Source organism: Meriones unguiculatus, chromosome 1, assembly GCF_030254825.1.
Source record: "Meriones unguiculatus strain TT.TT164.6M chromosome 1, Bangor_MerUng_6.1, whole genome shotgun sequence".
Lineage (NCBI taxonomy): Eukaryota > Metazoa > Chordata > Mammalia > Rodentia > Muridae > Meriones > Meriones unguiculatus.
This window is the reverse complement of record NC_083349.1, coordinates 107,796,486-107,819,622: the sequence shown is the minus strand read 5'-3', so window position 1 is coordinate 107,819,622 and position 23,137 is coordinate 107,796,486. Positions and strand designations below refer to the sequence as shown.

General features: G+C 52.4%; 1 protein-coding gene across 2 annotated transcripts; it reads left to right on the top strand.

Annotated features, from left to right (window-relative positions):
* Positions 1–1,593: 1,593 nt before the first annotated feature.
* Fosl2 (FOS like 2, AP-1 transcription factor subunit) lies at positions 1,594–22,706 on the top strand. Of its 2 annotated transcripts, none has more exons than XM_021655547.2 (4): positions 1,594–2,110; positions 11,974–12,225; positions 15,426–15,533; positions 17,552–22,706. In XM_021655547.2, the coding sequence occupies exons 1-4, from the start codon at positions 2,009–2,011 to the stop codon at positions 18,059–18,061; spliced, it is 972 nt and encodes a 323-aa protein (XP_021511222.1). In that variant the 5' UTR covers positions 1,594–2,008; the 3' UTR covers positions 18,062–22,706. The 2 variants fall into 2 exon arrangements, with proteins under 2 accessions (XP_021511222.1, XP_021511224.1); XM_021655549.2 differs by lacking the exon at positions 1,594–2,110 and adding an exon at positions 6,888–11,540.
* The last annotated feature ends 431 nt before the right edge of the window (positions 22,707–23,137 follow it).

Here is a 23,137-nt window from a genome sequence, read left to right as displayed (position 1 = left end):
GCGCGCCTGAACTTTGCTCCAAAACAGCTCAAGGCAACTTGGGACACACCTCTCGGCCCCCAACTGTATTTTTTTTTAAAGAAAGCAAACAACAATAACAACAGCCCGGTTTGCTTTTAAGGCCTGATTCGTTCTGTTACATGCGTCCTAATCGTCTAGCACAGAGGACTCCAGGAATGAGGAATGGCTAATTTGGCCTTCTATACTACTCCTATCAAATTAATTGGAAGGCCAAAACAAAACAACAACAACCAAAAAGAACCAAGCGCACGCACATACAAAGGGGAAGCCGTGGGCAGCCTGGATCTTAGGGGAACATGGGTAGGCCTGCCCCGCCTGGCGGCGCCGCGCCGCACCCCGCCAGGGCCCGGCCGCAGGGAGGCGCGGGTGCCCGGTGCGCCCAGGACGCCCGCTGCAGCGGGTGGCGCCGCCGAGGGCGCGGACGGCTGCGCACGGCCGCGCCCTCCCCGCGAGCGGCTCCGCGCGCCGGGCTCGGGCCTCGCGGTGGCGCCGCACTGGGCCGCCCGTCTCGTCTTCTTCGGGGCTGCGATTGTTTTCTAAAACCCGGAGCCCAGGGCCGCGCGCGGCCGCTCTTCGGGCACCCGCCCCGCGCCCCTTCCCTTCGGGGTGGGGGTGGGGGTAGGGGAGAGGCCGCGGCGCGCTCCGAAGCAGGCGAGGGAATCCCTCTCCCTCCACGTCACCCGAGAGCGAGGGAACCCGCACTCGCGTCCTCTAACGCAAATGACCATCTTTGGCAACTGTGCGCCAATGGAACAGACCAAGGGCGCTGCGCCCCCGGGGGGAGGGCGGAGGAGCTCGGCGAGCGCCCCGGCGGCCCCGGCGCCCCCACAGCGCGAGGGCCGCGCCTTCCCACCCGCACCACCGGCCGCCTCCCTCGCGCGGGGTGCGCGGCTGGCGTCAGCGCCACCGCGAGCTGGACCGGGAGGGGGGCGCCGTGGCCTCCTCCTCCTCCCCTCCCGCGCCTCTTCCTCCTCCTCCTCCTCGTCCCGCGCCTCCTCCCCCGCCGCCTCGAGCGCTCCTCCCAGCAAGGTGGAGTCTGGGGTTGACGTGAGTGGATCCACATGGTGCGGGGCTGGAGAATAAAGAGTGTGGAGTTGAACTCGTGCCATTGTAGTGACTCATCTCGGGCAGAGCGCAGGGGTTCGGAGCGAGACAGCGAGCGGCGCTCGGCAGGGACAGAGAGAGAGAGGGAGAGCGAGAAAAAGGGAGAGAGAGAGAGAGAGAGAGAGAGAGAGAGAGAGAGAGAGAGAGAGGAGGCGAGACGCGCGAGGCTGGCCCGTCCCGGATCGGGCACGGGGTGCAGGTCACTGCGAAGCGGAGCCACGTCCACCGCGGCACCGCTCCGCCTGGAACCCCGGCGCCGCTGTCCCACCAGCTCGATCCGGGCCGCCTTGTCCTGAGTCAAGTGTCCGAGGCTCCGGGAAACTCAGGCGGCGAGTTGGCCACAGGAAGTTTATTCTCGGGCTCCTGTCGAAAAGGAGGAAACAGAAGTTTCTCCCAAGCGGCAGCTTTTCTTTCTTTTTCCTTTTTTTCTTTTTTCTTTTTTTTTTTTTTTTTTTTTGCCCTTTTGGCGCCCTGTGAGATCGGGGAGGGGGGTCCCCCAGAGCTGCCGAGCGACCCCCGCCGGGCTGCTCGTCTTTCCGCGTTGCCCAGTTTTCTCCAGCCGGTGGGTCCCGGCCGAGCTCCGGCTGCGCGCGGGGGCGGAAGGGCGCGCGCAGGGGAGGGACCGAGGGACGCGCCGACTTTTTAGAGGGAGGGACCCGCTGGACGACCGGTTCCGCGGAGCCTGCAGAGCAGAAGCGAAGTGCGGTGCGCGGCGATCGGGGGCGGGGGGGATCAGTTCCCGGGTGTCGCCGCCTCCCTGTCTGCCTCGGTTGGGGGACCGTCTAGGAGCGAAGAGCGAGCGCGCAGCGGGCTGTGCGCGGCGGCAGCGGCGAGGGCGGGGAAGAAAACCACCCTGTTTCCTCTCCGGCCCCCACCGCGGATCATGTACCAGGATTATCCCGGGAACTTTGACACCTCGTCCCGGGGCAGTAGCGGCTCTCCTGCGCACGCCGAGTCCTACTCCAGCGGTGGCGGCGGCCAGCAGGTACGTGCGGGCCGGGGTGCACCTGGCGGCTCTGACAGGCTCCTACCCTCTCCTCTCGCTCCCAATGCCTCCAGCCCCTAGCTTCCGTCTTTTCTTTTCCCTAGCCAGGCTAGAAAAATACTTAGGGGCCGCCGATGTAAGTTGTGGGGTTTTGTTTTGTTCATCCCACCACTTTATTATTATTATTATTATTATTATTATTTAAACAAGCGGAGAGTGGGCTTGAAGAGCCAATAACACCCCCTCCTCCTTTTCTTACTTTATTATCCAGAACGGCTCCTGGAACTGCAGGTCCCCTCCTGGAAGCCTGTTGCCTCCTTCCGAGTCGCGCTCCCCTCCCTTTTCACCTTCCCCTTTCTTGGTAGTGGACAGGCAAGGAAATCTTTGCACCCCCCCAAGCCCCTCCCAACCGTCAAGGACCCTATAAGGAAGGCTTTTTAACCCATCCTTCCCTCTTCTCTTATCCTTCAGTCTTGGCTGCTTTCTGGAAAGGGTTGGGGACTCAGAAATATGGTTGTGCTAGGGCTGCCTCTGGGAATTAGGTGCGAAGGTCAGGAAGGAAGAAGCTGGGTTTGATTGGCTCTTGACACCTCTTACCCCCTCAGCTTCCGGTAAGGGTTGGACTGTTCCAGGGGGCAGAACCTTGAGGGGTTTGGGGGTACCTGGAGCAAAGAAGCTGACGCAGAGAAGTGGGAGAAAGAGACATCACTTGGGATCCTGAGTGCTTTTAGAAGTAGAAAAACAACTCTTTCTAAAGCAGCCAGACTGGTTTGCACTGGAGGGATTGTGCCTGTAATGTGTGTTTTCTATAGGTACCAGGCAGGTACTGGGGGGGGGGGGCGGTGGTGCTGACTTGTATAGCAGCAACCGTGTACACTCGCTCGGTCCTCTGCTGCCTGATGCCCACCTCGGCCAGCATCTGGGCATTCCTAGCCAAGTTGGCTGCGGCATGAGTTACTCCAGAAGGCCATGGCAATGGCCATGGCTTTGGCCTCCAGAAGTCAACCAGAAAGGAGGTCAGGGAAGTTTCAGGGAGGAATGGACCGAGCTGGGAAATACAATAAGAACATGGCTCTCTTTGTAATCTGAAGAGAGGGGCGTCTCTCTCAAAGTAATGTCCCATGTCTGCTGAGTCCTTCCAAATGGCTTTTCTGTGGTTTTTTTTCTCTACCCCCCCCCCATACCTGCTCAGCACCCACTGTAGAGAGCCTAGTCTGCACTGAGGATATGGTCACTGGATCCTTAACTGCCAAGCACCAGAGTAATGAATATAAACCACATCTGGAAAGTTGTTGATTATGTTTGCGTACAAACCAGTTGGTCATTTGTGTTCAACCCAAACTTCATTCACCAATGGGTTTAGAGTCCTTTATACCTGCTGCACCCCCAACTCTCCAGTTCAATAACCCCACCCCATGTTGCTCTCTTCCCCAGTCAGCATAGGAGCTTTGCATTTCTTCTGTTCCCTCCACTAAGGAGACAGTGAGCATAGACACAGTAGTCTCCCTGCCTGGCTCCGCTCAGACTCTGGGGCCTGCATGGGAAGTCAGACCGGACATCGGTGCCCCAACTGAATAATCTGTGTCACTAGGGCTTTGAGCCCAGGATGTGAGCGAAGGCAATTCCCTGTTTTGGAAGCAAATCAGACAGGAAACCAGTGCTAGGACGAAGGAAGAGAGCTCCATCCAGCAGTGTGTAATGGGGCCTCATTACCCAAGCAAAAAGCAGCTGTTGGCTAATTCCTAGCATGCTGTAACACATGAGTATTTTGCAATTAGCAGCAACCAGTGCATATGGGATTCTCAGGTCTGGCTGCCCGTTTTGCTCAGCAGCAGGAGCTCAAAGGCTTTCAAACCAAAGGGATTGGCAAGGCAATGCCGCTTTAGCCAACTTTCAGCCTGGCCTCTCCACTTCTTGCTGGTGTGGGAGATGAGCAAGTGGGGAGGGATTTCCCCTCTGCACTCTGGCTTTCTACAAAACTCTTCGGTGGTCCCAGTGACAGGCCTCAGCTTTGGCCACTTCTCAGGTCTGTGCTCCGACCCCACCCTGATCTGGGCTCAAGGTAACTTTATTACAAGCCAGATAAAGTCTGTAATTGCCTATGCTCCCAGCCTCCTTCACCGGGAAATTTCTCCAGCAGTTAGCGCCTGGGCCTTCCTCCTTTGTCATATTACAATGGACCAATCATCATGAGATGTTCCTGGTTTTCCTAGGGCAAGTGCTTTTTCCCTGCTCTCCTTGTTTGTGGGGTCCTAAATCCCCCATAAATTTGCTGCCCAGCACTTTCCCCCTCCGCATAAGGCCCTGGTCTTATGCCCACCGGCCCACCGGCTTGTGGGCTTGGAGGCAGACAGCTCTTTGTTGAGACCTCTGCTTGGGTATGTATTTGGCAGGAACTTGAAACATAAATATTTCCTGTTGCACTATAATCTCAATCTCAAAGGTGAATCATTCAGTTTTCCTGGGGGTAGTTGTGTGTGCCTCCCCCTCCTGGAGTTTGCTTTTCTGCTATTTTCTTTTTCCTGGGATAACACCTCCAGATCTATGCGGCGCTCCTCGGCTGTTAGGGTTTCAGAGCCCGGGCATTACGCAATCCAGCCAGTTACACAAACATAGGTCATTTCATAACTTGTTTTCATCAGCCAGGCCCCCTTCAAATGAAAAAAACAAAACAAAAACAAGACACGGAATTTTTCCAAGGCTGCTATCTGTTTCTAGATTACTTGTGAGAATAAATCAAGGACATTTCCTTTTGGAATCAAGGAACATCAGACTAGCCTTCTCGCCCTCCCGCCCCATTTTAAAACTCTGCCACAGTCTCCCACCAGGTGTGCGTGCACAGACACACGCACACAAACACACACACAATTCCCCATAGTGAACTTTTGCCAACTGTACCAGGCTGGGACATTCCTCACATCAAACTTTTACCAGAAATGACTGTGATTTCCCAAGTCAGCCTCAACCGTACCTCTCTAGTGCCCCCTACAGGACATTTTTGGAATAACTATCCTGGGAATGTATTTTTCCAGCCTCAGAGTGTTAAACTTCGTTAGTTTTCCAAATTCTTACAATTTCCTTCCTATTTAGGTCAAACAAACGCATATATTTAACAATAGCTAACTATAACCGGCTTTAATTAAAAGTGAGTTTCTTTTTAAGAAAAAAAAAAATTTAAAGAAGAGCCAGGTTGGGAAAGGCTTTTCCTGTTCGCTACGGTGCCCCGCCACGGTGTTTCCAAATACTCAAGAATGGTTTTCTGTGCTTGTGTGGGGGATGGTGGGAGAGTAGGAGATGCAAATCAGGGGTCTGGTGCTGTTTCTCGTTTTTGTTTTGTTTTGTTTTGTTTTTTTTCCTTGACCTTACAGATGTTGTAGATTAGGATCAAACAGAACGTTATCCCAGGAATGTGCCTGTTCCGTTGATTCTTGTGGAAGCGCGCTTCACTTTCTCATCACCATGGGGTGAAATAGCAGTCATGAACTGTCTGAGTGGCAGCTGAATTTTCCTTTCCAAAACTCTCAGTGCGTTTCTATTATTGTATTTCTGCCTGTCTTATTATTCGTGCTGAATATAAAATTTGAGGGCTTGAGGTTTTTTTTTTTTTTTTTCTTACTACAAACACACCAGAGCCTACACATTTAAATCACCCACCATCATCACCATCCCTGCTGTCTCCTCTATTCCGGCTGATTATGGGAGCTAGATGCTTAGTTGAACGCTGAGGCTGCAGGACTCAAAGTTTTGGTTTTTGTTTATTTGCTTTAATTATTTTCAGTGTATTTAGAAAATTCTTCCTGCCAATAAATGTTTTCTTGAAAGGTGAATTTGATATTTGAATGTTACCAAAAAGGTCTTTGGAATTAAGCCTGACCTATAAAACCTGAATGGACAGGCTGGGATCTGGTACAAACCCCGCAGCTCTCAGCCTCCAGAGTCCCACCAGGGGAAACTCCTTCTGTTCAAAGCCAACAAAATGGACCTTTGCTAACAGCACCCTTGCATTGATGCCTTGGACATTTTCTTCTTTGTTAAGCAGAAATAAATATACTGGTTTTGAGAATGAAGAAAACCAACTTTCTGGCTGATGTGTTGAAAAGAGAAAAAAAAAATTAGCTTCATTGCTGGGTGGACATGGCTCATCTCTATTGTACGAGGTCAGTTGTGACTGCAGCATATGAAAATGATGGCAGCCACTCTGATTGAGGTCAGTATATCTGTCCCAAAGCTCACTTGGTAACTTGACCCTCCTGAGCAAATTGAGTAAGTGACAGAGCTGAGTCAGCCTTGTCAAGTGGCCGATGGAACCAGGCAGCCCTGAAAGAGGTGATGGGGCTCCTGCTTTCTTGCTAGAGCTACAGGGGCCACAGGTTCACGTCGTTCTGACAAGAATCAAGAAGGACCCGACCAAGGGCATGGGCAAGAGGATGGTCTGACTGACTGTGGACATGGAGGATGGGTAATAGCAGAAAAGGGTTCCGGAGTGAACTCTCCAATGTTTGCATAGTGTACAGAGTTTAGAAAATCTGAGTTATTAGCAGCAATTTCCATTGTGACATAAAAGGCATTTCCTTAGAGAAGAAAGGTCAGAGGTCAAGATGACGGCCAAAGTAGATGCAGTGCTCAAGGCTTTTAGAAGGCATCTGGGTTCAGTGAGCACAATGCTTGTCTAAAGTGTGAAGGGAACATTGACCTTAACCCTTTTTCTCCCCGAAGCCAGCCTTCTGGGATGTTGGCGTTTTTGTTTTTCTATGTTGAGACTGTAGAAAGGAGAAAGGCCATTTCCTTCCTAGATGGCTCACCCGCCTTCCTGGTGGGGCAGGTTACGGGGCCCTCAGGTTCATGTCTTATATGGTTGGGATCCAAGAAGGACCTGGCCAAGAGGATGGTCAAGAACACCGAGCTTGACTTCTGTTTAAATTCTACGTCTGCCTAGCTCAGGACTCTGGGAGAGGCTCTGCCTAAGCCGATGGGGATGATGGTCTAAACTCGTTCTGAGACTGTTCAGCAAAAGACTAGGTATGACTCTTTCTGAACCCAAGGTCCCATTATTGAGTCCTATTTTCCAAGTTAGCAGGTGCTGGGCTGTGAGATTTTGATCTCTGATTGACAGCATATTAAGTACCCCTTTACATCCTAAGCACAAAATGCCACTGGATAAGATTGATGTCCCCAATGCCCAAAGGCCCACGACAAAACTTGTAAGGGTTTGAACTTCTGCTCAGGGTCTGGAGATCCAAGCTGATAAGCTTGGCTTCCTTGGGTTCCTTGTATTCCTGGGTTAGAAGGGTTATCTCTTTGTTTGTTTGTTTGTTTGTTTGTTTGTTTGTTTGGCTGGTTGGTTTTTGCTTGCTTCTGTCTTCTCTTTTGCTTCCTTCCAACCTGAACCTAGGAGACCAAATACGTAAGTCAAGTTCAATGGAGCCCCAGCGATGAGCACTTACTCACATATTCTCTATGGACACTCCCCTGCTGTAGTTGGTGGAGTAGAGTTGTACCACAGATGGTATGGCCCAGAAAGCTTAAACGTATTTGCTGTCTGGCTCCTTAGGGGAGAGCTTGCCAGCTTTGGCTCTGGGAGGTCTGTGGGGGCCATTTGTCCTTTTATAGACATTCATCCAAAAGTTGACAGGGAGATACAGTATTTATTTTTTAAGATCTTGGAAGCTCTGGCAGGCTGGAACGCTATATAGTCCCCCAGCATCTTCAGTCCTGTCCCCAAAGGAAGGGCTTCCAAGGGGCTTACAGCACCCCAAGAGAACTCAGTCCCTGTTACCTCTTTGATCCATCCTGTCACTGCCGTCTATACCCGGCACTGTCACAGCATCACCCTGATGTCTGAGACTGGAGAGCTGTCTTGGTTTCTTTCTCCTCAGTGTGAACTCTTTCATGAGAATCGTGACTCTGTGCCACCTTTACAGGACATTTGGGTCATCCTTGGTCTGTTAGCATAGGACAATGTCAGGCTAACTTCGGAGACCACAGACTCCTAGCCTCATCTTCTCTCTCTCATCCCAGCGTCACTTTCCAAAAGACATGTTTGGAGTTGAGACAAGACCCGTCTGCCAGATCTAATTGAAACTTTTGTGCGTCTCTCCAAGAGGCTCCTTTGGAGACAAAAGCCTTCTTTATCAGGCCTTCGTCCCCTCTGGGGACAGGACATTGTTTTTCTTGCAGTTTGGAGCCAGCGTGTTATCCAGATGGCTTTACCTCTGTCTGAAACAAGGTGTACATGGGATTCAGAGGCAGTCATTACCTCCTGCCTTGTTTTTATTGCTGCCTTGTTTTGTCTAGACCAAGCCATCGCTGCACGGAATCTGGCTGCTGTCTACCGGGAAGCTGTGTGTGTGTGTGTGTGTGTGTGTTTGTATAGACTGAGGGCCTGACAGGGGCTGGGAGGCACCTGTCCATCCCTGAGGAATCTTACTCTTCCAGCCAGCTTTGGGTTTTCTGCTTCCTTCCCCAAGCCTAAAACAGGCACACTGTTGTTCTTTGGAATGAGCGTCTTTCTTAGATGCTTTCCTAAAGGGAGAACTGGCAGCCGCCCCCGAGGAGGAAATGATCACACGGATCCAGTGCACTGGGTGCTCCTTCTATCTGAGGACCTGTCTTGAAGGAGAGAAATGGAATTCAGAGTTGGGGACTTCCAAAAGTGGGAGCTAGCGATTCTCCCAAGAGCTAGCTTATGCAGTGTTCGCAGACCTATATTCTGAGGGTGATGGGATGCTGCTGATGGCAGCCAAGGGGGCGATGGTGACAATGTGTAGTTCCTTCCATTTGTTTTGGGGCAATGTTTTTCTGCCCTGGTTGCACATTATAATAGAATCTCCTTGGAGTTTGAAAAAGTACCTGTAATAGAACTCCACCCCTAACCAATTATTTTAAACTCTAATGATGATGCTCTGACGTTGGTGATTTTTTTTTTTTACAAGCGCCTCAGAAATATTCTTAGCCAGGGCCAAGAACCACTTATGTGCTCTGCAGCCCGTGATTACGGTAGCTGTGGCTTTAATCCCTGCAACAGTGCAGGAAGTTCAGAATCAATACGCTCCCTTTTGTCCCAGAACTGAGTCCTCGGTGACTGGCTGAAGGCAGAGCGTAGCCCCTATGCCTTGTCTAGTAGCCCCAGAGAGAGATGGCCGTCTGGACCTTAGAGCCATGCCCGCTGCTCACAGCACACCTCTACCTTCTCATAGCCCGGCTCTAGTCACCCGCTTTCCCCACTTCAAGAAATTCTTACCTTCTTTACACGCACCTGAATCACATGGGCTGTGACCCCCCCAACCTCACCTCTTGATGCCTCTCCCCCTCTCCCTCGCTCTCACAGTATGAGGGACTGACCGAGGTCCTTGTGCATGCTAGGTAACTGATCTAGTCCTTTTCCTATCCTGAGACAGGATCTCACTAAGTTGCCCAGGCTGGCCTTGAATTCATTTTGCAGCTCAGGCAGGCCTTGAATTTTTTAATTATTAATTAATTAATTCATTCATTTTAATTCTTCTGCCCCAACCTCCTGGGATTCATAATCTTGAACCACCATGTCTGGCATACCAGTTTCATTTCAGTCAACTCTTGGATCAAATACAAAACAACCCTATATAATTCCAAAACTGCCTAGACTGACCAGAAGCCATTGTATTGGGTGGCTTCTCTGATAAAATCTGAGAGCCCATTGCACTGGGCGGTCTTCATGTACAGGGGCAGTCTGGGAAGTGAGGCCGTCCTATTCTTCTACAAAGACTGGAGTCAGGTGGGTAGCAGGATGGCAGGTGAGGAAGGCTCTGCTGGCTCTGTCAGTGGGGGTGGGTCTATAGGCTTCACTCTATTTTCGTACTAGGACCCGTGATGTTATCATCAAGGGTAAAGACTGCAAAAGTGGCCACTTCCAATTCTTCTAGACTTGGTTGCTCTGACTAGACCGGGTGGGGCTACTATAGTTCCTGGGCTAATGATAGCAGGATTTCCCTTTGAGTGGAACTGATCTGGGGGACCTCCTTGCTGAGGGGGAGGGCTGGAAGGGACCCTTAGCACAGAGTGGACTCCAGCACTTGGGGCTGGGTTTCGAGGAAGAAAGAAATGCTAGAGAAACCTTTGTGGCACCATGTTGAGAGGCTCCTATCTTGGCCGTGCTGAACTGGGATTGAATTCTGATGCCACTGCTTTGCAGCAATAAGGCCTTGGGTAAGTGGCATCATCTCAGACTGGCTTTGCATTTATGAGGAAGATGGTGTGGTACTTACCTCAGAGGAAGAATTAATCGGTGATCTAGGCACAGCATTAGCATGCTGTTGCTCATTCTGGAAGTGTTGTCTATTATGGCTGTTGTCATTTTACCCATGAGACTAAGGGCAAAGTTGCAAGACATATTCTTGCGGGCACAGATCACCTGAGGATGGGATCTTGACTGGGTCTATGGCGCGCCTTCTCCTGAAATGCTGAAAATGAAATGGGCTTCCCCTTTTGCCTCTCTCACTTTCCAGCCGCTGTCCTAGAGAAGAGGCAAGGCCAGCTGTAGGAAAGACATGCTAAAGAGAGACACTTGTGACCTTCCCTGTGACTTTCAGACCGTTGAAACAATGGTCCCCCGAAAGACTGGATTTGTCCCAGGAATCTCATGCTAAGAGAAGGAAGGGCTGTTGACTCCCAGGAAGGAATCATATGACAACCTTGCAGGACAGACTGGAGACAGCGCTGATGGACAGGGCTGCTGGCTACACATGCCTTTTGCCCTCTATTTAAACATCAACCTTATGTCCTGATCCCAAAGACAGACCTGGGGAGTCACTAGGCCTCTTTGTTCTTTTTCTTCATATGGTCACGTTGATTAAATTCCCCAGCCCCTTATTTTTAAACTTTCCTGTATCACTGTTTAATTGGCCGACTAGGGACGTGTGCAAAGCCTAGCTAGTTAGGGCTACTGGGGCCCAGGCTCTGACTGGGGCCCAGGCTCTGACCGTAACACCTCCAGTAACAGAGTAGCTGAGGGGCCCAATCTATTGTGCTCTGCTGCGCCACGTTGTTGGATTTTAAATAGAAGGCTTCCCACAGGTCACAGAGGTCTGCAGTATAGTCCTGACATAAGTTAAGAGACAAAGGGAAACCTCTGAGCTGGCAGCACCAGAGTGTTCCCACAGACACATTTGTGAGCCCAGGTAGATAGATGTGCCGATGGCAGAGATAGACACAGTGCATCTGCCCCAGGCAAGATGCCACTTAAGAAAAAGGAGCAGGTTCAAGACAGCGATAGGAAGTCTGGTTGCAAAAGTCAGACTCATGGGCTTCCATTCCACCCACTGCTAGTAGAAGCACCAATAAACAGAGAGGTGAGGCTTCAACCTTCTCAGCTTGACCTTGATCTGATGGACTAAGTTCCTTGGAAAGTGACAGAAGCAAACACAGTCTACTTGGAGTGATTGCTGTTGATCTACTGGTATGTAAATCTCCAAGAAACGTGTCCTGAGCCAGTACCCTGGGGAATAATTGGTAGGTGACTCAGAGGCCCAGAAGACCAAGGTGAAACATCCTGCAGATATGTGCCCTGGAGGGCTGCAGGGTGAATGTGAGCAGCCCGGCCTGGAATGTGTCCTGGAAGTCACTTGGGAGCCAGCCGCATCCTCCCTGAGCCCCTGAGAATGGAGTCTTCAGGACTCCAGGCAAGGAGCAGATCTGGCACGTAGCCCAGGGATGGAGAAGAGCTGCTTGATTTTTGGCTGTGTGGGACTTTTCCAGGGAAGCCCACCTGGGACCTGACTTCGCCCTCGTGCCTTAACCTCAGCATCTACAGTGTTTGGCCGTGGCCCTAGCTCTGCTCATCCTCTTCTGCTGTTTCTTGACTCAGTGTCATGTCTTTCTCCTTGTTTCAGAAGTTCCGGGTAGATATGCCTGGCTCGGGCAGTGCCTTCATCCCCACCATCAACGCCATCACCACCAGCCAGGACCTGCAGTGGATGGTACAGCCCACAGTGATTACTTCCATGTCCACTCCTTATCCACGCTCGCATCCCTACAGCCCCCTCCCAGGCCTAGCCTCAGTCCCTGGGCACATGGCTCTCCCCAGACCCGGCGTGATCAAGACCATCGGTACCACTGTGGGCCGCAGGAGAAGAGATGAGCAGGTACGCCTCTGGCTAGTGAAGGAGAGCTACGCTAGTAGCTGGGGGAAGGAGAGGCTCGTGAAAATAGACTGTTCTGTTGGTGTCTGAGGGAGATCTTGGATGGGAGACATCTTGTAGGTATAAAGTGAATGGGGACTCTCAGGCCTCCTGCAATAGTGCCCTGCCCTGGGCCTCAGTGGGAGCCACTGGGCGCATACCATGGGACTAGGGCTGTGAGTACCCGTGTGGCTTTGCATTCTTCAGTGTCTCGGGCTTTAGATCAAAGCTGCAGCCCTTTTCCGGTTCCTGGAATGTACATTCCAGAAGTATAGTGACCTGGGGCCCCGAGGAGTCTGTCCAGCTATGGGGGGTAGATAGAGGTCACACATCAGGTTTCGCTTGCTTTTCCTCCCCAAGAGGTTCCTCTTTGAGAGTGAACTGACTTGAGAGGAAGGATGCGGGCCTTCAAAGAGCCTCATCTGTCTCCCACCACAGACAATACACCCAAGACCCAGACCTACCTGCTTGGATTCTAGGCTCTCCCCACAGGGCCATGGTACTGTGAACCCGGAGAAGGGAACCCTTTAGAAGCGCACTCTCCTTTTCAAATGCGAATCTGGTGACGCCTTCCTGCTGACTGTGGACGCCTTCACTCTAACTCCTGTCCATTTGTACTCCAGCTTCCCCGGGGTCCACCATAGCCTAGTACCACTCCCTTCAAACATGGACTCCTGTGCAGAGTGATAGACCCAGAGCCAGTACATATCAACACTGGGGCTCCAGTGCAGGGCCCTTGGGGGCTGTGTGTAGTAGACACTGTAGTAAGGTTTCGTGGGTGTGGGAAGCCACAGGCCCCTTCCGGGGGCTTCCTATAGTCACAGTTGCAGGTGTTGTGGCAGTGACCACACTGACGTTTGTAATTTTTCGTCCTGTGCTGAATCCGTAGCCATCGGATCGCAGCGTCATAGCCATCAACAGGAAAATTGATGCTGAGGGACAGCCAAGGCTCCTGTGGGCTGTCTACCTCCTCCTACATTCAGAAGCTTACTTCTGGAAAGGGCTCTGAGGACTGTGCCTCTGAGTTTTTCCCCTGAGCCCAGCTCATAGATAAAGAAACTGAGGCGTAGAAAGGAGGGCCCTACCCAGAGTCACACTGAGCTAGTAACAGAGACTGGGACCCACCACTTGGATGTGGTGGATGGATGCTTTAGGAGCTGTGTTATCTAGGTGTGCTTCAAGACCGGCTATCTATCTGGAGACACCCTTCCTTTTTGTGGTAGGGAAGGAGAGAGCCAATCAGAGGACCCCTGACCACATCACACTATCTTTCTTTGCAGCCACACTCTAGAACCTTGACTCCGGTTCCTGGCTCTATGGTCTTGTCTGTGGCTTGTCCTCCATCCTTTCCAGCTCCCCCTCCCTCCCGGCTCCCCACCCTGTTTCCACTCTTAGGCTTGTCCCAAGAGTCAGCTTGGTGTCTCATGGCCTCCTCAAGAGCCTGCCCAGGAGGCTCCTCTGAGCCCAGGGTGGGGACTGAGGAGAAGGGAGGGGAAGGCGTGTGTGGCTTGTGGGTGGGTCCCTGGTGATGTTAACAACACTCAAGCTGTAACCACGTTGATCTCACCACCCCAGAACATTTCCTATGTCGACAGTACCCATAGCTGCCCCACACCTCCCCAGACAGGGAGAGACAGCTCAGGCTAAAAGTTACCAAGGTGGGAGGAAGCTGCTGTGGACCAAGCCTAGCGTTTTTATTTTTGTTATTTTTCTTCTCAGCAGTAAAGGAGAGCTATGTAACAGGGGAGGGAGGAGTAGAAGGAGAGGGTGCTGGGCCTTCCATAGCGTCCAGGGACACGTGAAGAGACCTCAACCCAGGACTGCCACAGGCTTTCTTGATTCCTAACTTTGCAAGACAGGTCTGGGAGCAACAAGTGTTCAGGTCTTAGCTGAGTGGTCTTGTGACCCCCTGGGGTCGTCTCTATGTAGTTGAAATGGCCTTGTCCTCTTTGGTGCTTTTCTTTGCTGCTCATGACATCATAGCCACAGACTGCCGGTGTGGCAGAGAGCATTCTGGGGGGTCCTGATCTGGGGGCCCAGCTAGCACAAATGCTTGATGTTCATTGCATGGTCTGTAGTTAGGTAGCATCCCTCTATGGGATGGCTTCAGATTCTTTTCCCCCCATCCCATGTGTCCCTTGCAGGCAGGACTCAGGTCCTATCATATTTAGAATCTTTTAAGCCCCTAGCAGAGCACAGGCACACAGTAGGTATGCATCAGTGCATTGGCACACAGTAGGTACACATCATTGCATAGGCACACAGTAGGCATGCATCAGTGTCTGGTAGCTGGCAGGAAATCTTGCTGAATGGGAAGGTCTTCCCTTTATCCTGTGTTGTGCTTTGACCCATGGCCCTCCCCTTGGTAGTGTGTCTCTGACCAGTTGGCAGGAAGAAGCCAGTTCCTGAACTCTCTGCAGGGGCCTGCCTGTGGTTCACAGATCAGCCCCATCTCCTGGAATCATATGTCACATAGAAGGTCACTGCCAAATAAGCAGAAAAGGTGCACAGTGACACTTTTCATGCCTAGTCTGCTGCGTTTCTCTTGCCCAGCCCAGCACTGTGGCAGGCTCCCAAGGAGTCTTCAGGGAGACCTGTAAGAAACTGGCCCTCGGGTTGCCAGAGGGAGTTGGGAATAGAGTGGAGCCCATGGCCCTCCCACGGGTGGCAGAACATCGGTTCACGGCCCCCTCCATGGGTGGATCTTACTTGTGTGGAGACTCTACGTAAGCAGAGGTGGGTGAGGAGGCTTGCAGAGCAGGCCAGTGATGGGGAGGGTGGTTAGCTAGCTTTGGAGGAGGCCGCTAGAGCAGGTAAGGCCAGGCCAGGCTTGCTGGAGCAGACTCTTCTCTGGCTTAGGCTCTGAATCAGAACTGACAGACAAATCCTGCCCTGGTACAGGACCACTGAAACCCTCACCCACTCTTGCTTTGCTATCCCTTTAAACATACATCGCCTCCCGAGGCAGATCCAGCAACAAGGTCCCCCCAGGCAGCCACACGGTAGTGACCTCATGACCCGGGGGACCTCTGCACCTGGCTATACTCCTCTTCTCTCTTTCCTCCCCTACCCGGTCCTAAAAGGGCAGGTTGCGTTCCCTAAAGTACACCTTGCGAAACCATTCCCACCATTCTGACCATGACCCTTGACCTTGGCCTCTATAGCTGTCTCCTGAAGAAGAGGAGAAGCGCCGGATCCGGAGGGAGAGAAACAAGCTGGCTGCAGCCAAGTGTCGGAACCGTCGCCGTGAGCTGACGGAGAAGCTGCAGGCGGTGAGGAGCTATGTGTGGTGTGGGATTGCTCTGGGTGGGCTGAGGGCTGGAGGGCTCTTGCCCTTTCAGTTCCGACCTTACACATAAAGCAGCATCCTGTTTTGAGTCGGGTGGGAGCAAGCATTCTCGTGCAGACAGGTCACATGTCAGTTAGGTTCTGTTTTCTTGGCATTTTTTGCCTATCCTTCATTGGCAGGAAGGTTTCCCACCTCTACATCTTCATTCCGTCTTTGTGAGTCACTCTCCCATGCTCCCTAATTGCCCAGACCTGGGGGCCCCCATGCTCCTGCCCCTCCCTCTCCTCAGCTTGACCTGACCAAAGTCACGTAACTCTCGTCTGTGTCTGGCCCTAAAGGAAGGGCTGAGCGTCTGGTAGAGGAGGTCCCAAGCCAGGGCTGACTCCTGGGATAGAATGCGCTCAGGGAGATGAGCCTGGAGATTGTCAACTGGCTAGTAGAGAGATCGAGAACTTATTTAATCCTTCCAGGTACAGTTTATCTGCCTTAAGCTCTGTTTCCTTCATGCCTCAGCCCCAACTTTTGGCCACATCCACTGGAGTATGTATTTGGTGAATCCCATGATCCCTGTAGACATGGCCTACGGGGCCGTCAGAGGAAGGCTGGAGGCTGAAGTTCTTCCTTCCCAGATGAGGCAGATCAGGGAGGCAATCAGCCGACCACCACGGGATGCTCCTCAGCAGATCCCTCCACTGCTAACCATTCTCTTATCATAGTCGGAGGAGCCCTGCCTCACCGAGCCTCGTCTAGCCTCCCCGAGGGCATCCCTCACCACCAGCCCAGAACAGGTCCTCCTCCCTACTTTCCTCCCCTCTTCCCAGAAGTCTCACACCTCCTTCTCCCCTCCCCCACGTCCTGACCCAGCTACCCAGGCCCCTGAGCCACATCCTCCACAGGAAGCCTCTGACGTTCATCAGACCCTTGAGACAGATGGAAACTTTTTTTTTCACTCCGGAATATACCGTACTGTGCTTAACGAAGCTCCTGCCCCTATCTCTGCCTTTGTGAATGGGAACCTGCATTAGAGAAAAAAGTGGGGAGGAGGCTAGCAGCATACCCCTTTGCCCCCCCCCCCCACAGCCACTCCAATCCACCTGCACTGCGGTGGCAGTCCTGTGAAGGAGGGGGGCTGAGGCCTCCACCGGTGAGCCTGGCATCCCCACAGGCTCTCACAGGCCATGTGCCCCCCTCTGTTGGGCACATGGTGGAGCTAAATGTATTCCTTGGGGTCTCTGATCTAGGGACAAGGGTTTCAGAAACTAAAGCATGGGAGGGGACACCCAGCAGGGATTGGCTCGGTGTTAATTACAAGCCAGCCACTGTCCCTTCCGGTGCTGGGGGGAGAGGACTGTACACAAGGCCCTGCTCTCAGGCAGCTTCTCAGATGGGATGGGTGTCCACTGATGGGATGGGTGTCCACTGATGGGATGAAATGGTAGAGGGGGAGTGGAGCAGAGTGCCTCGCTCTCTGTGAGTATCCCGCTCTAACCTGTCGGGAGACCCAAAGGTCACACTGGCACAATGAGGGTCGAGTGAAACAGCACAAAGGCCTGGACTTAGAGGCGTTGGGATTCGAATCCGGGGAACTCTCGGCTAGCTCTGTAACTTTGAGCAAAGGACCAAACGCCTCTGAACCTTGGCTTCCTCATCTTCAGGATGGGCTGATGATAACATCTCCTCTCAGAGGCTTGGGGGGGGGGGGGGTGTGAAAGGAGATAATCTGTGAAGTGCTCAGCGTAGTGGCAAGCGTGAAGTTAAGCACTCAATTACAGCCGCTCCAGATGTTAATTCACCTGCCCTGCACGCTGACTTTCCTCCTTCAGAAATAAAGAACTGTGAGCCACCGTGTGACTCACCCAGTTAACTCTCTGGCCAGGTGTGTGAGTCGCTTGTGGTAGGGCTCCTGAGGACACTACGGATCTCCCTTTCTTCCTTGGATCGGGACCATCCCTCAGGCCAGCCTGTAGGCCTCTGTCCCTCACACCCTTCTTTCCCCCATAGGAGACAGAGGAGCTGGAGGAGGAGAAGTCTGGCCTGCAGAAAGAGATTGCTGAGCTACAGAAGGAGAAGGAAAAGCTGGAGTTCATGTTGGTGGCCCACGGCCCTGTGTGCAAAATCAGCCCCGAGGAGCGCCGCTCTCCCCCGACCTCTGGGCTGCAGTCCTTGCGTGGCACAGGTGGCCCTGTGGTGGTGAAGCAGGAGCCTCTGGAAGAGGACAGCCCCTCCTCCTCAGCGGGGATGGACAAGACCCAGCGTTCTGTCATAAAGCCCATCAGCATCGCTGGGGGCGGCTTCTACGGCGAGGAGCCTCTGCACACTCCCATCGTGGTGACCTCCACACCTGCCATCACTCCGGGCACTTCAAACCTTGTCTTCACCTACCCCAGCGTCCTGGAGCAGGAGTCTCCCGCCTCGCCCTCGGAGTCCTGCTCCAAGGCTCACCGCAGAAGCAGTAGCAGCGGGGACCAGTCTTCAGACTCCTTGAACTCCCCGACACTGCTGGCCCTGTAACCCCGAGCTCCTCTGGCCTGGAGGAGTCATCATCATTGCCACACCCTTCCCGGGGACCAGCACCTTGAAGCACTCCAGGGCCATGAGGGCAAAAGGGCCAACCCTGGCCCTGGGGACCCAACTGGACTCAGTGGTGAGACACTGTTTGATCTCTTAGAAGCCCCGGGACACCCCTCTCCCTCATTCGTCTCGCAAGCAAATCTTCTTTCTTGAGAAGCCGCAGAGAACTTGGTTTGGTGGACCCAGACATCTCTCCTGCTTCTGAAGCACCCGGAGCTGGCCCGGATGGTTCCTGTCCCTTTGTTGCTCTGTTGTCTCTGGAGTGACGGTGTCCTTTCCTGCCCCACCAAGCATGCTCGGTGCCTTTTGGTTTCCCCTCCTTCCCCCCAGTATCGGTTTCACTCCCTGTGGGTTTTTAATGAGATTTGCCATGACATTTCATCTGGGTGGTCCAGATATTAAAGCGGCTTTTCTTTCTGGAGCTGGGGAGCAGGTGACTCTTCCACCAAGACGGACATGTCCCGAAGGGGCAGTCAAAGTGCAATATTATTGAACCTTCCCTCCCTACACACCCCAGTGCGCTGCTGTCACAGGCCACCGTGGGCTCCCCGAGTTCTGCAGGTGACGCTGCCGTCACTGGGATGCGCCAAGGACCTTTCCCCCCACCAGTCTCGGAGATGCCCATCTCTTTGAGGATTGGCTTGGCCAGAAGACGGGGCGTGAGTGCGACAACCAGGGCACGGGCTGGGTTTGCCAAACGCCTAATTACCAAGGCAGGATTGGTGCCAACAAAGCCACATGGCTCTCCCAGAGAGCCTCCCTTCACCTGGTGTCTTGAGCTGGGCATCTCTTACAATTACTGCCTCGCTGTTCTGCCTGCCCCTGGACCCTTCTCTCCAGACCTGGGTGGCACCCCTTCCTGGAATCCACACATCACTCCAAGGCCCTGCTGGGTTCTGCCCGTCCCCAACTTTCACGGTGACACCACCCATGGATATTTAATGAGCATGGGATATGGGGGGAGAGGGGTTGCAGGAAGCTGTGGTAGGGATGGTTTTGGCAACGGAGGTGGCCACAGGTACCTAGCTTCCCCTGGCTGCTGCTTGATCAGTGAGGTTCAGGAGCACACACACACCCCTCGGTGGTCTCTCTGCCACTGATTAATCGAGTGCTTTTCCTTCCATGATCCCCTGGGACCACTCCAGAATGACCTCCTGACCCAGCAGGCCAGTCTGGAGTCATTGGTCTCAGCCAGTCCTGCTAGGGCTTGGAGTGTCTACGCCATTGCTTTCAAAGCTAGTGTGTGTCCCTTCCCACCGCAAAAGAACCATCCTTCTCACCGGTGTCTTGGCCTCTAGCAAGGGCACAGCCTTGCACCCACCTCCTGTCCCTTCCTCCCCACTGCATGTTGACACAATCGCGGGAAATGGCGTCTGGTCAGAACTGGTTTCTAGTACTTCTGCTCTAGATCCTTGTCCACCTGCCTAAAACCGTGTTACCTGGATCAAAGCCCAATGGTGACAGTCTGGCTTTTGGAAGAGAAGGGATAGTAGCTTCATAGACCTCTGTCCTTCTCAGCCCAAGTTCACATGTGCTGGCCACCGTGTAATCCCATACCCCGGTTACATGCGTGCAGAACACACAGGACACAGGACACAGGAGCCATGTGAGAAGCATTTGCAGCCCAGCAGAGCTGAAAGGAGCAGGGCTTGGCTAGAGGGGTGGAAGGAGAACGGTATGCTCTTTCCCGTATGCCTTCGCGCTTACTCTGCCATTCTGGTCTCCCAGAGCCACTGGGAGGAGACTGAACAGGTGGCTTCCTGACCTCAGAGCCCTGCTAGAAGCAGAAGGCAGCCGAGCCAGGAGTAGAGGAGTTGGGTAACTACTCTGGGAGATCTCAGTTGAGAAGCTGAATCATCTCAAGCCAAGTGGGAGTGCCTTTCCTCTTGCTTATAGGCATTTCTGAAATGAAGCTGCTTCCTGTTCTTTTATTTCCCAAAACCCCTTTCTGCTTATAGCATGGATCCCAACCCAGGTCACAGGCCTGTGACTGGTGCCCCCGGTTGGACACTCCTGAGACCCCCAAGTCTGGCTTCTAGTTCAGATTTCAAGCTGTGTTGACATCAGTGCCAGAAAGCATGGCCAGCTAACCCGGACCTCTGAGGTCATCTTCCTTCCCGACCTGCTTGCTTTGTCCTACAAGACTTCTTGGCTTGTCCAAAACAGAGATTTTGGAGTGGGGATCCGGGGAAGGAGAGGGTGGGAGCTGGATATTTACACCTAAGCTGAGGGTATAACCTCGGTCCGCTTCCTTCTGGCTCGCTGTCCAAGTTCAGTCACATACACGGCGCTCACACATGTGCTCCAGAATCAGGCGCCTGGCTTGCTGGCCTTCCTCCCTGTCTCCAGTTCAGGGAGCAGCTGCAGTGGGGGTGGGGCTGGTGGGAGCCGTTTTGTGCTCAGGCAAGGCACTGTATCTCCCACGTGTGTCCTCAGCTGTCCTGGACTTGGGCTGGACTGTGAGCAGCCCTGGGTTGGTATACGGCAGGCACTCCTTAATCGGCAGGCATGAAACACGGCCTTCATGGCCGCCAGGCCTCTGTGGGAGCAGCCCTTCCCCCTGGTTAGCTATGGCACAGGAAAGAGCGCGGAGCCCAGGTGAGGCTTAGGTTGTTGCCTGGAGCTAACACCAAGCAGCTGGTTCCCCAGGGAGGTTTCCCGGGGAGGTTTTCGGGAAGTCGAGACCGCTGCTTTCATAGGCTAAGCATGCCCGTGGTGGTCAGTCATGGGAGCATTTCCAAGCGAACAGTAAGCAGAGGCTGGTGCTTCCTCAGGAGAGAAAACCCTGTCTGCTTCCACTAAACGCCAAGAAGAAGAGGGACAGACTATCTGAAGCATCTGGGTTCATTTGTTCCCATTTTTCCGAGACTGAAAGTGTTCCTTGAGATGTTCCACTATTTATCTTTCACAGTGACTTCCTTCCCTGGGAAGACATTCATGTGGCCTCTTCCGGGAGGAAAAGAAGCACCTACTGCGTGCCGGCCACTCAGAGGCACTTTTATATTTATGCTCTTTTAAGATGGGACTAAGGGTTCATCTCCTAGAAGGCTCCAAGTAATGGCTAAACAAAACCACTAAGGGACAAGAGGGTTTTCTTCAAAGACCCCAGGTGGGAATGCCTTCAATCTGGAGGTCCTCAAAGACTCATGCCCTGCAGCATCTGCCCCCCCAGGCTCCTCCCCACTCAGACTCCTGCCACCGGGCCTGTGCTCCTCAGGTGGCTGAACCTGCAACCTGAGTTCTCCTAGAGTCTGTGGACCAATAAGATACGTAGTGTGTGTGTGGCCTTCTTTTTAAAACATAACTAAAAAGGTCTTGTGGCATTCTGCTTGAGTCATCTTGGTGTTCATCTTCAAGCCAGCATCTCACTATTTATTGGCAGAGGCGTGTGTGTGTGTGTGTGTGTGTGTGTGTGTGTGTGTGTGTGTTTATGCTAGTGTCCTCCTGCAGCTTTTTTCTTTTTTAAGGAAACCAATCATGTCACTGCCTAAGTTGGCATTTTCTCGTGCTTCTAGTGTTTTGGCCAGGCCTCACTAACATGTCTGTACTGACTCAGTGCTGACATCATGTTCAGGGAGGAGCTGGGTCAGATTTTGACAGAGGGTATGGGAAGAGAGAGGGGAGAAGAAATTGACATTTATTTTATTATTTATTTTAAATGTTTACATCTTCTTTGTGTTGTTCCAAGCCTGAATAGAAACAGATAGCATTAAAGTACTCAGTTCCTCCCCCCCACCCCACACCCTGCTCTCTCTACCCCCTTTTTTCTAACTTAGGATAACGATGCTGTATTTTGTTTGTTTGTTTCTAAAGTGATTTGTGGACTTGTGCTGTATAAACTGTATTAAAAGGTTCTGTTTTTAAAGATAAATTGTCATTCCTCTGGGGACAGTGGCTGCTAAGAAATCTACATTGTAAGAGAACACAATGAAAGACCCTGGCCCTGTCTCTCAAAACTTAACTTTCTCTGTATGATTTAAAAGAAAAAAAAATTCCATTTATTTTACTTTGTGGTTACTTGATTTTGAGGAAGAAAATATTCAACTTTGTATAAAGACTAGGTATCAGGGTTTCTTTTGCAGTGGGAGGTGTATATATCGTGTTTTGGTATATAGTAGAAACTCAAGCTTTGTGCATCTGTGTTTGGGATATGACAATGGCGTGGAGTGAAATCTGCTATTAGACCCTGGAGACAAATGAGTTGTAACAAGGTGGAATTTTAATCACCTTTGTGGGCACCTTTTGTCCCCTCTTTTTAAAGTAATGGTGAAATGGCCCTATTGGAGGGTCTCCAGGCAGGACCACATGCTCAAAAATCTTTGTACAGTTTTAAAATTTTGAGGAGTATCTCCGCTCAGAAGCATCTCTGGTGGTGTGTGTTGTGTCGTTCTGTGTACTGTATGTGACACAAGCCTACAGTATTTGCACTAAGAAAAGCTTGTTAGGAGCTCGCTGCTATGGAGGAAAGAACACATTAAAACCTGTTTTCCCTCGGGGTTCGTTTTTGTCTTTCGTTCTTGTTGTTGTTAGCTTTCCCGCTTTCCACTGAGTAGCATTTTGTAGAATAAAATGAATTAAGATCAAAGAGCCTGTGGTGCTTGCTTCCCCTCCCCCCCCGCCCGGACCCACCGTCCCCATCTGTCCTGTTACTTCACTCTTCCTTCTGTTCTACTCCACCTCTGGCCCCTCATGGATGAAGTTGGGGAAGGGGGGGCTCACCTCAATCTTGGGCTGCATGGAGGGTACCTCGCGGCCCTTCCCATCTCGCAGTTCTGATCTTGCCCCCACCCCTTCCCACCTGGTGTCAGGGCCCAGTTCTCAGCCAGCTGCCACCGACTGCCAAGGTGTGATCCAGCATTTTGTTGGGACAGGTTGACTCTGGAAGCCCAGAGATCTTCAAAGGACCAATTAATTGTACTCTAAGGTTGTCATGCTCAGGCAGATCAAAGGCAGAAGGACCCCTGAAAACAAGACATGCAAATATGTGGAGCATGGACGTCTAGATGCCTTTGGAAA